Raw genomic sequence first — 12,993 nt, forward strand, 5'->3', positions numbered from 1 at the left:
TTTTTTTTTACTTGAGTCAATCTAAGATCAGGACTCATTTTGAATTAACTAGGTATATTTTTTGGTCTGATTGATCTCTAACTGCATAAAGAATATTTAACTGCCTAAAGTAATAAAAAGTCATTAGAAAGAGCTTCTATCACATGCATTTTCAATTCTTATCAACTGAAAATATCACATAGGTTAGAACAAAAGTGCTTTGCAACTCAAGGCAAGAAACTTCACAAAAAAGAACTTGTCTTCTCTGTAAACTTTTTATGCAAACATATTCCCTTCTGTTTCAGAGAAGTGATGTTATAGCCAAAATATAACTAAGAGTGAACATACCGTGGTTACAGTTTTGAGTGACCCAGACTTCATACGATAGGAAATGGTGCTACTTGATGACACGGAAAAACAACTGCAGTAATACTTACTTCACTAAAATACTCTAATTTTTTAATCAATTCCAGCTTGAATTCTTGCAAAAAAAATTAATTAGTGCTTATACACATGTATTTATCATAGGAAAGCCAAACCAGCCTGTTCCTGAGTAAGTTTTAAATTACACCAGTTAGGCACATAGCACCTTCAGTGATAACATGGTACCACCTCTATCATTCCTCCTCTCTGTGTATTTCAAAATATTCGGAATATTTAGATAAAGGCAAATAGAAATTATGAATTACACTCTGTATTTAATTATAATTAAAAAAAAAAAACCAACCCTTTCAAATTACTTGTAGATTTTGTTCAATTACAATGTACTCAAGCTGCTTTCAGGTTTAGAATACAGTAAAAAGTGATGCAAAATACCAAAAATGTCAAAGACTGTAAATATAAACATATCATGCTCAAGAATACAGTATTACCACTAAATCATAAAAACTTGCATACTACTACTCCCTCATCTTTTGCAAATACGCTTTTTATCATCCCACTGCCTTAACTGAATGTTGTTTGAGTGTGTGGTTTGTTTTTCAATGGAGTTATTTTCCTCAAAGCAGACAGGCAAGTGACAGGCAGTTGTAGCCTCTATAAAATTCCGATCTTAAAAGTCCTCATTTTAAAACTGCAGATCTTTTTTAATAATAATAATTTTTAAAAAAGTCACCACAACACAACAGCCTTGTTCCTTCTAAAAAAAGAACCCTTAAATAAATGTTACAATAGGTTCTCAGGTTGGATTGCATACCTATCAGAGGTGGATCTAAAGGATGGAAGTCCTCAAGAGAATAGAAATGCAGTCTTTGGTTATTTCTCCTTTTGGTTCTAGTATTCCTTAGTGAACAAAAGTTAAGTTATTGTCAGACCAGCTTAGTTTAGCTTATTGTCAGACCAGACTTAGCTTAGTCCTATTTCTCTTCCTCTGGCTATCCCACTCATTTGTCACTCTCATTTCTCTGAACTCTGTGGAGTTTAATTTGCTCAGAAGACCGATAATAAAGATGTGTGTGTCTTTTTTTTTTTTTTTTTAAAGGAATATCCATTGTGTAAAACCTGTCAGACAAACATATATCAAATACAGAGCAAAACTTACTTTTCGTTCCAGTCAACCAGGAAAAAGAAGGATCTTTTAACTGGTAAATTTTTGCAAATCTTCACTTGACATATTGTCTTCCCAGCATAAGTTAGTGAACAGGAAAAAGAGAAAACTTTGTAGCTACAAAAGAGGAAAAAAAAATAAATTAATTAATTGTAATGTACGATGTCCAGCGCAGTAAATTTGGGGCTAACCATTCAGAAACTTGTGAAGCTCCATCCTTACATGCGAAATAATTAAAAAAAAATAAATCTCACATTAAAGTGTGTGTGTGGGTGTTTAATTTTTTTTATTTATTTTTTTTTTTTTTAATTTTGGAGTTAATTAAAAGTTCTCAAGATATCTAGATTCTGTTCCATGTTTTTGTCATTAAGACTAATTTTTTAATTTATTTTTTTCCCCCCCATTATTGCAATCAAGGGAAGTTTGGACAAGTTTTGAAGTGCTACAACTTGCTCATTGTACAACTTCAGTCAACAGTAAATCTATTTATAATCACTTTTCCTAATCTTTAAAAAAAAAAAAAAAATTACTAGCTTAATAGTGTAATTTGGGTCTGGGGTTATCTGTTGGTTTCATATTCTTCTTACTGAAATATTACAAAATTTCATTCAAAATAGAGAACTAGCATTTAATCAACTAATGTTCTTAATTGGTCTTGTATCTCCCAGATCTTCTGGCCACTCTCAGCTTTAGACCACTTTCTTTACACAGAATGATGAACATGGGAAACAGTCAAATCTAAGCAGCAAATCTGAAGCAGCTGCAGGTTGAAGGTGCCTGGCTTTGCCTTATTTACAAGCATGATGGTTGATCCCTTCCAGAAAATTATAATAACTGTTATAATTATTGTAGCAGATATGCTTTCTCTCTTTCTCTGTCTCTGTGGCTGAACATGAAGCTAGCAACATTGCTCCACTGGCAGCAAATAAGGCACATCTGCTTGGAATTTAAATGAGATAAAACAACAAACTGATAAAAGAAACAAGAAGGAATTAAAACACAGTAAAGAGAGAAAGGTAATCAGCTTTGCAACATTATTCTGCAACACATAATGTCTGTACCTGTCTTTTTAGTGAGGACAGCAAGACTGGAATAATAAATTGAGAGCATAAATATAAAAAATTATAAAAAATCAGTCCACAAAAGTGAACTTGAGATGGATTTGACAGGACACTAACATGATTCTGTAAAACATAAGACAACTTACTCTCCCTTATCCCAAATGATTAAAAGAAAAGCCATTTATTGCATACTGGTATGTATAAAAAAAACCATGTGAGACACTGAGGGATGTCAAAATTCTAACATTTATAATGCATATATTATATATACATAGGAATATATATTAAAATAAATGTTACTAACAGCAGCTAGATCATAAAATGTGATCTCTGGGAAAGGGAAAACGAGAGCCATGACATAGCCAGCATGAATTCATGCAGTGCAGAAATCACAGAATCGTAGAATGGTTTGGGTTGGAAAGGACCTTAAAGATCATCCAGTTCCAACCCCCCTGCCAGCAGCAGGGACACCTTCCACTAGACCAGGTTGCTCAAAGCCTCATCCAGCCTGGCCTTGAAACTTCCAGGGAGGGGGCATCTACAACTTCCTTGGACAACCTATTCCAGTGTCTCACCACCCTCACAGTGAAGAACTTCTTCCTAATATCTAATCTAAACCTCCCCTCTTCCAGCTTAAACCCATTTCCCCTTGTTTTGTCATTAACTGCCCTGATGAAAAGTCCTTCCCCAGTTTTCTTGTAGGCCCCCTTCAGGTACTGGGAGGCCGCTATAAGATCTCCCCGGAGCCTTCTCTTTTCCAGGCTGAACAGCCCCAACTCTCTCAGCCTGAGAGAATATGAGAATATGAGAATGAGTATGCATGTGAACAAACTCAGTTAAACTATTTGAGGAAAGTAGGTGGCAGAATGACAGTCTGTGTTAAGAAGTCCATGCTAGCTATGAATACTGGAAGGAGTGGAAAAGGAGATTAAGAAGGAAGAGAGAGTCTCATTTTCACATGCTTGAACATAGCATTCAAGTCATCAGTGGTTTTTAGGCCATATCTAATTTCACATTTTCTCTGGTAAAACATAAAATGCAGTGGGAATGGTGTAACCATCTGCAAAATCAGGACAGTGATTATAGTTCCGTATTTATTACCTTAACTAATGCAAATTCTCTCAGATTTTTATTAAACTGCTAATTGCAGCTAATGTTGTACAGTACACTCTCTTGCTCACAGTCCCACTGCAAATAATCCCACTGTTTTTTAATCAGTCATTTGGAATTCAAGGTAAAGTGGGAACAAGGGGAAAGTAATAATAAAAACTTGGAAAATAGCATTTTGAATCATAAAGATAATGCTACCAGACTGTAGTCACCTCTCCTCTTTTGATCACACTGGAGTGGTAAGAGGAGAACATCAGTTTTGCTCAGAGTAGGAAAAGCAACTATTTGAAGAAATAATTAACTTCTCCAAATAAACAATGCAGAAGAGATGACTTCAATCAGATTTTTATTAAAGTGGTCTCTCTCTTTTCTTTCCTATGATATATATATATATATATATACACACACACACACACGCTAGGCATACTTGGACCTATAAACTATACTTATTTTAATCACCATCTCTTAAAATGATCGTCAATGGACATGCATACCCAAGTAACGTGGTTTGAATACACCAAAAGCAAAAATGGCTGATAAAGCCCAGTTCAGATTGACTTTAAGCAAAAGCACCCCTCTGTTGAACTTGGTAAGTTGGCCTTCAACTCCTCCAGTTACTTGTACTGCAGAGGCCATGCAAAGTCCCAGTTCAAACTCTCCTGGGACACAACACACACCCTTTCCTTCATCCTGCAGAGTAAGTTGGTCACAGAAGCATATATGACATATATGTCAAGGCCTGTGCTCTGATGTTGCTTCTATTACCACACTTCCACACTGGTCAGAGGCAATCATTTAGGCCACCTCCTTGATTCTCCATCTATCTATGGGGCCTGAAACTTTTCTAGTCAGTTAAGCTTAAGTAAATGTATTTTATGCTGTAAAAACAATGGAGATAACACCAAATCACTCAGTCTCTAACATGAATATAGGAGTGTCACCAAAGCAATAGTGGTAAGCTAGTATCTGTGAAAAATATGGGATCTAAGACTACTTCTTGTCAACACCTGCTGGACGTCCTCCTACCTGTCCACCCAGGTTTCTGGGATGTTATGGGCAGCATAAACAGTGAAGCTGAGCTGGGAATCCAGGCTGATGTCTGCACACGAAGGGCTTTTAGGTATGCTGGCAAGCTGGAAATTTGTATCAAAGCTGCTGCTGTAAACATGGATGAGACAAGAGATGGCCATGGAGAGCTCAGTCACAGCAGCCTCTATTAATGCTGAGAGGAGAGAAAGAAGGAGGAGAGAAAGAAGGAGGAGAGAAAGAAGGAGGAGAGAAAGAAGGAGGAGAGAAAGAAGGAGGAGAGAAAGAAGGAGGAGAGAAAGAAGGAGGAGAGAAAGAAGGAGGAGAGAAAGAAGGAGGAGAGAAAGAAGGAGGAGAGAAAGAAGGAGGAGAGAAAGAAGGAGGAGAGAAAGAAGGAGGAGAGAAAGAAGGAGGAGAGAAAGAAGGAGGAGAGAAAGAAGGAGGAGAGAAAGAAGGAGGAGAGAAAGAAGGAGGAGAGAAAGAAGGAGGAGAGAAAGAAGGAGGAGAGAAAGAAGGAGGAGAGAAAGAAGGAGGAGAGAAAGAAGGAGGAGAGAAAGAAGGAGGAGAGAAAGAAGGAGGAGAGAAAGAAGGAGGAGAGAAAGAAGGAGGAGGGATGAGACAAGAGAGGGCCAGGGAGAGCTCAGTCACACCAGCCTCTATTAATGCTGAGAGGAGAGAAAGAAGGAGGAGAGAAAGAAGGAGGAGAGAAAGAAGGAGGAGAGAAAGAAAGAAAGGTTAGCAATAGGTCATTTATGAAGAACGATATTTATCTTAAACCATCAGTTATGGCTTTGAAACGCTTCCTAATAAAATTTAATTAAAATGACATAACCTACCAACTGAAGCCAATTAGCCATCTGTGCTTCTGGAACCAGCCTTACTTCATTTCTGGTGTATCATTAACAGTCTTTCATTAAAGTGCTTTCAAATTAAGGCATTTTCAAAGTAAGCATTTTAAACTACAGCAAGTAAGTGTGTGCCTCAGATATGCCATTTTGGTCTGTTAATTTTTGTGCTGGAAGGATTTTTATTATGTAGGTATTTTGTAATTTCAGCAGCTAAGGAGCTACTTAGTTGAAGAGAACTGGCAATGCAGCATTAGAATGGAAAAAAGGCACTAGTTAATTTTTAAGACTATAAAGCTGTTGCAACTGTAGGTAAACAGTCCATAAAATATATATATAGTAGCAGCCACAATCAGACATGGTCAGCATTCAGATGGTCACAGATTAGTGATAACGTAACACAATGATGGACATTGAAATAGATATATATTTGTACATATATATATATATATATACACACACACACACATATGAAATGCAGGCTGTACCCTCATTTATATCACACCTTTATTTATGTTATATCCTTGGCTTCAGCTCTGCAGTGCTTTTTTTCTGCAATTACTGGCTTTTATCCACCTTCCCTCGCTCTGTGTTTTTGGAGCAGCTAGGGATTGCCTGATTGCCAGTGTAAATTAAAATGCCCAGTCCTGGCAGCCTCCTTCAAGTGAAGAGAACTGGTACAAGCACTCATTTCTCAGGCAAGGGACAGGTTGAGAGAGAAAGTGTCAAGAGTACATTACAAAATGAAGATAATTTGTCTTCCAAGAGGAGTAGCCCAAATTCTCCTTTTTTTCCCCCCCTCTAACTCATGGGTTCCTACATGATCAAGAACATATCTCATCACCTGTTACAGTTTCTGACATACTCCTTAAACTTGTCTGGCCAGTGTATTTGGCAGCCATATATTAGCCATCTAATAGTGTCTATAGAAAAAAGTATCCCAGGGATAGGAAGCCTCAGACTTGCTTATATCAGCTTTTTAGACTTGGGATAGGTGCAGAAATCCTGCCCAACATCAGATATAGATACTATGATTCACTGGACTTAACTATTTCATTTTCCTGAAAGAAATAGCTCCAAAAAACATATCCTCAGTCTGGAAATTTATCCCCTTTCTTTGGCCTTTAAACTAGCAAATACTTAGAACTATTGCATAACAAAACACACTGCAAACAGTGCAAAGGCATTATTTCAAGTCTTCATTTTACAACAGCCAAATTGTAACTATACAGATATACATAAAATTGCAATAGTTTGACATATAGTGGAGCTTGCTACTGGAAATCCTGACAGTAAATTATTGCAGTCATGAAGGACTGGCTAGAATATTATACCTTGTTGTGATGTAATCATCTTCCACATGAAAAGTGAATCATTTTAGAGATGAACAGGTTAGGAAAATTCAGCCCTTTTACTCTCTGGTCATGTATACTTGTCTGCTAGTGCTTGCTTTTAATTACCTTTTTATTTATTCTCTTTACTATTTTTTCCATTTATCATCCTTCACCATAATTGTTCTGAATAAATCTTTTGCTCTAATGAGTACTTTCCCTAGGATACCATGTTATTCTCATATCCAGTTCTCTTGGATGTGTAATAATTTAGAACCTTTCAAACCAAATGTTTAATTTGCATTGAATTCTTTTACATTCCAAGGAATTACTTACAGTCATATACATAAAGCCTTCTCAAGAGGTCCAGAAGAAGACATCAGTGGACTAAAAAGTAGCACATTATTTACATTAAGAAAAAACAGCTACTTAGGAGACTCCCTGGCTCCAATCTGTTCAAAGTGGCAGACAGGTGGATGTAGTGTAATAGCAAAGTCCTCACGTATGCAAATAGGCCTATTGAAGTCAATAACTGCTGACTGGAACCTTCTCTGCATTTTCTCCAAAAGAAAGTGAAGCAGCTCAGAATCTGTGTAAACTTCCTGCTGTATGTTGAAACATATCCGTTGGCCATCAGCAGTTTTTACACAACCCATATTCCAGGCTGTAAGGCACTATTTCAAATTTTATTTCCAGAACAAGAGGAAATGTATTATATTTCAGCTAAGCCACAGAAAGAAGGGAATACTCCTTAGACAAGGAAAAAAAAAAAAAAAGTTAGGAGAAACATACATGATAGGGTTAATATTTTCCATACTAGAAAATTTATACATGCCAGGCAAGGAAGTGAATAAGATGCAAGATGCCTATCTCTTTATCGAAGCTATCTTGTCCACTGGCCATGTTTGCAGAAGAATGATTCTCATGATTTACCTGAGACACAAAACTGAATGCCAGATATATAAAAACCAGACAAGCAAACAAGAAATATATACAAACAAGAAAACAAAAACAATTATTTATAATATGCTGCAGTCTCTGTCAGTGGTGAGGTAAAAGAAGCTTCCCGGGTGTCAGGGACCTGCCCACCTACAAGATCTATGTGGCTACATGGGCTAAGGTTAGAATAGTTTAGTTGCAGACAATGTCCATGAGACTCCCTGCTGAAGTGGGAAATATTCTTTTCTCTCTCTCTCTTAAATTTCCACCTTTCACCCATGGGCTTGCCCTCTGTGCTGAATGAAGAAATGGAGCCAGTTTGGAAGTAGGGGCTGGGGCACCACTGCAGGTCATCTCTCTTGCTAAAGTGGGGTGTGAGGGGTGAAGACAGCAACGGTGCAATCAGTTCAGCTGCCAGCAAAAGGAGACAAATGAAACCTCAGCATTATTTATCTAACTATTAAGAGATCTAAAATGAAGATCTCAGGAACAGAGTTCCTCAGGTGTAAGCAATTGTCCAAGTATGACCTGGTCTGCAGCTGCAGGATTTTCTTCTATATTCATTTTTCTTACTCTCATAAGCTCTTGGTTTAAAATGACTCTATGGTTTCTATGCTAGAGTCAGCCCTTTTTCCCCACCTAGTCTTCAGTCATTAAGCCTGGAAGCAATTAACTAAATTAGAGACAAACATCTTGGCTAGTCTATAAGTGTCTATTATTCATAAAAAGTTGGTCAGCATCTTTTCACTATATTTTTATGAGCTGCTGAATAGGATTTGGTACACTGAAATTATATTGCCCATTCATGAAGCCAGAGAACTTTACTACTTTTTTATGACTTTTATGATTAATAAATCTTAGATGAGAAAGGACTATGGTGTTTCACTGATTTACATAGTACAGGCTATGGACTTCCTAGAGTGGATTCACAGCTTCAGCTATTCCAGAGTTTATTTCCTAGAAAGGTGTCCCAAGCATAGTCAGTATCTAGGAGAGGACGAACACTTCTCATCACAAAATGAATTGTGACCAAGATTAATAATCTCACAACTCAAACCTCAATTTATTTCTAGGGTGCAATTATTTGGCATCACTTTCTCATTGAAGGTAAGAAGAACTGAGATGAGACCAAGTGAAGTGAACTTTAACCACAACTGCCAGATATGCTTATTTCTGACATGTTCTTCGTACACGAATTTTGAAGGAATAAATTTCATCCTTGGTGAGAAACAGAACAATTCACACCATCGCTTAAAATGTTAATGAATATATTTGCAAATGCCTTCAAGATTTAGCAAGGAACATACTAGCATATTCCTTACAGAAAATCAATTACTTTCTTCTCAGTCCAGTATTACAGTTCTCATATTTTAGTGCCAGACCTTTACACAGAGTAGGTACTTTGCTGTTATCGCACTAGCAGATTATATCGGTTTAATACATATTAAACATATCCTCTCTGACACTGCATGCATGTTTCCTCTGGGTAAAACATGACAAATATCTGCTTGAACAGAATATGGAACGAAGGCTTAAAATCCTTTTGACACCTTAAAGATATTTTGGAGAACAGATTGATATTGTTCTTTCCCACTTATTTTCAGAGAGAAGGAAAAGAGCAAGATCTTAAATACAGTTTAGGTCATAACACACATACACAAAACTCCCAGGAAAAAAAAAAAATAGGTAAGGTGTTAAGCAGCATTAATTAGATCATTATTATAATAAGAAAAAAAGCAAAACATTAAAAGGCTGTAATGCAAATACTGATCAGATGCAGTTTCCAAGCACCTATATTTACCTTATTGTTTCCTCCTACTTGTTGAAGAATGGTATGAATTATCCCTTAACATAAATTTTAAAATTTCCTGCTTTCCTAGTATCAAAAATGTCTCTGCCACTACACACTTCATAAAGCCTTGGTAACTTCTGTCCAATTCTTTTTTGAGAACTAGGGGGTTGTAGTTATTTAAAAATTGGTGTTGGTTAAAAACCTCCTGGCTTTCAGAACAACATATCTGGCTGTAACAGAGCAACAACTTAGAGGTACAGAGCCATGCTCAGATATGAAAAAAATGCAGGAGACAGAAATAAAATGCAATAAATAAAAAGGTCTTGACATTTTTCCATATTTCAAAACAAAACCTGATTTTTTCCAAAACAAAACTGTAGTGTCTTTGTGCTAGGAAGTGGAGTTTTCAATTCTATATAGGAAAACTTTCAAAAAACCTTCCTTTTTCTCCCCTCCTCTTTTTTTGTCCGTGGTGAGTATTTTTATGACAAGGTCTAGAAGCAACTGTCAAATCCCCAGCACAAGTAGTGAACCGTTACAACCTTAAATGTAATTATGACTTAATTAAATGTATCATCATCAAGGTATCCGATTTCTGCACTCACTTGAAAAGATAGCAACTCCACAAATTCAGTTGGAAAAGACTGTTGATTCAGTATCAGGAGTCCATGGTACATGCTACACTTTCTGGGATGGGTCTCAGAGAACTATTGATCAAATTCCAAAAGCTGCTTACTGTATCTGATCCGATGAAATCCCTGCCTGACGCAGCTATAGACTTTGTATGAATACTCATTCATCAGCTTCTGAGAAACACACAAGGACTCAGTTTTGAAGCTTGTAGCCTGTCTCTTCATACTCTGGATTGCAGCAAATTCCAATGTTAAATATCTATTAATGTGAAAAATTGTATTCTTTATTTTCTTAATGCTGCAGAAAGGTGCTGGTGTCTAGAAATGCCTACTGTTCCTTACATTTAAGATGAAATAAAAAAAATACTTTGAGTACTAAAACATTAATATAATCTTCTAAGGACTTCACATAGAGGAAAAAGAATGTGATCCAGGCTTAGGCATAACACAGATAAGTACTGCTCTGTTTGCAGCAACGGGATAATTTGGTCTACAGAGATAACACTGTTAATAAAGCCAGTTACTGCAACATTAAAACAGGGCTAGATATTTTGAATATAGTCTTTGAATTGCTTAGTCCATGGTACCATGACTAATATTAAATTTTGGTTGCAGTTTCTAATATTACACTACCAAAAGGATTCTGCAACTGTTATGAAATTAGGGTGTGCCAAGAACAAAGACAGAAGCATCATTCTTCACACTTGAAGGTTGCTTAGCATAAACAGATACAGAGAAGTAGAGAGTGAAAAATCTGATTCCTTCTCTGTTATTGAATAAATCAGATTTCCCTTGAGGAAGTTCCTGATTTAATTAAGTCCAAATTTGGAAAAATATTAAAGTAGAAGAATGTTTTAGATCCTTTGCAGCCAGGTTTTCTGAACAGTGTGCAGAGGAAGGTGTTTCTAAGATAGATGTTGATTAGTAACTACTTATTATTTTCATCATTAAAAATTAATTGCCATTAAGAGTGTTATAAAAAAATTAATGAGATAAATTACTATATCCAAGGGAGAAGAATCCTATAAACTGTATTTACCTTCTCCTCCGTTCTGCACCTGCATGTTCTCCCCCCGCTCCCCTGGCTCTCCAGCTGCTTAGCTTTTCCTGGCAGCTTACAAATATAATTGCTGTTTCTTTGTTTGCTGTTCACAAAGTTGAATAATGGTGAAACAACAAGCCTGGCATTTGGAATCCTGAATTTGAAGCACCTCTGTGTTTGAAAGGCTGCTGCAATCTATGCGGTTGGTTCACCTTTTTGCCTCCCTGAGCGCACTGTAATCAAGAAAAGCAGAGGAAAAAAGAAAGAGAAAAAGAAAAAAAAAAATCATCTCTGAAGCCACTTTTTCCTCAAACAAAATGGAGAGAGACCACTATTCCACAGCACACCCCAGCCCACCCCAATGTTCACAGAGGCAGGGCAGGCGACACAGGCACTGGGACAGGCTCCTGCACACGCCTCAGCCTGCGAGGTGCTCCCCAGTATGGGGCATCAGCCAGTGACTCTAAGCTGGTTTTAACTAAGGAATTAAATAAGGTAGGATCTACAAATTTGTTCCTTACCATTAATTAACCTTCTAACTCTTAGGACAGCACATCATTTAAAACAACACACTATGTACACTACAGAAGACAACAAAGAATTAAAGCTTAAGTAAAGAGGAATGAAAGTTAGAGGAGCCGAGTAGGAAAGCCATACACAAAATTGACTTTTTTAGGCTTTTATGAAATTCCTTATTTTCCCTTTTCTCCACAGAAAAAGTTGGGATTAAGGGTAACTGCTATGACCGCCACTAACTATAGTAAGTTCTTTCACTCTACTACTCAATTCTCCATATTTGAATTGTCAGATTAGTTTTAGGAAACGCTATGTTTATTTACATTTTTAGTTCACTTAAATTTTAACTTCTCATTATTACATTATAATACAACTAAATATACAAAGATCTGCAACGTGACAACTCTAACAGATCACTGATACAAACAGCAAAATGTGTGCTCTCTGATAATACATTTTGAATTAACGTACTTTAAAAATAACACTTTACCTTTGTCTGGTGTTTCCACACTTTGAAGTGAATTCTGTAAAGACAAAACCAGAGGAAAAAAGGCAATCAGTTACTTCAGAAAGGAACAGAGAGCAGTTATAACAGTTTTAGGAGAAGTACTCATGGAAAATAAAGTGAGAAAGGGGAAGGATGTATCCTAAAGTTACGATGACAGAGGACATGACTGGGATTCAGAGTACCAGGACCTGCTTTCCAGCTCTTCCACCTGCTTCCTCTACCATCTCAGACAAGTCACTCGGGACCTGATTTCTGGCAGTATTTAGGTATGTCAAGATACAAAGAAGTACTTATCTAACATTTGAGGTACATAGACGTTTTCAGCCTCTGTGTTAGTGTAACAGAGACAAGAATACCCTCTCCATCCCTTCGCATGCCTTATATATAAATATATGAATCCCACAACCATGCTGAGCAGGCAGAGCCTCAGCATCCTTTCAAAGCTGAGGAGCACTGAGCCTCCACTTATGTAGCTTATGTTTCACTTACATTCCAAATCAGCAAAACCAGCTATGCTTCTCAAACACCTTTGAGCAGGCAGCTAATCAGAGGATTTCCAAGAGGAAATATTAGGCACAGGGATTTAGGGGGTGTTTATGCCCTTGGTGCCTAACATTAATTCAGTATATTGAATCCCAGCTTTCATATCCCACTGCTGTCAGCAGG

General features: G+C 37.0%; 1 protein-coding gene across 1 annotated transcript in view; it reads right to left on the minus strand.

Moving 5' to 3' along the window:
• The window catches only part of LOC104526684 (phosphatidylinositol 4-phosphate 3-kinase C2 domain-containing subunit gamma), a gene marked incomplete at both ends in the record, with an annotated part of 96,493 nt that overhangs the window by 72,530 nt on the left and 10,970 nt on the right, over window positions 1-12,993 (minus strand). Inside the window, 3 exon segments of the mRNA XM_010170218.1 lie at window positions 1,520-1,642; window positions 4,723-4,918; window positions 12,310-12,343. Of these exon segments, the coding sequence (XP_010168520.1) occupies window positions 1,520-1,642; window positions 4,723-4,918; window positions 12,310-12,343 (353 nt within the window).

This window comes from Antrostomus carolinensis, unplaced genomic scaffold (assembly GCF_000700745.2).
Source record: "Antrostomus carolinensis isolate BGI_N321 unplaced genomic scaffold, ASM70074v2 scaffold5366, whole genome shotgun sequence".
NCBI classification, from domain to species: domain Eukaryota; kingdom Metazoa; phylum Chordata; class Aves; order Caprimulgiformes; family Caprimulgidae; genus Antrostomus; species Antrostomus carolinensis.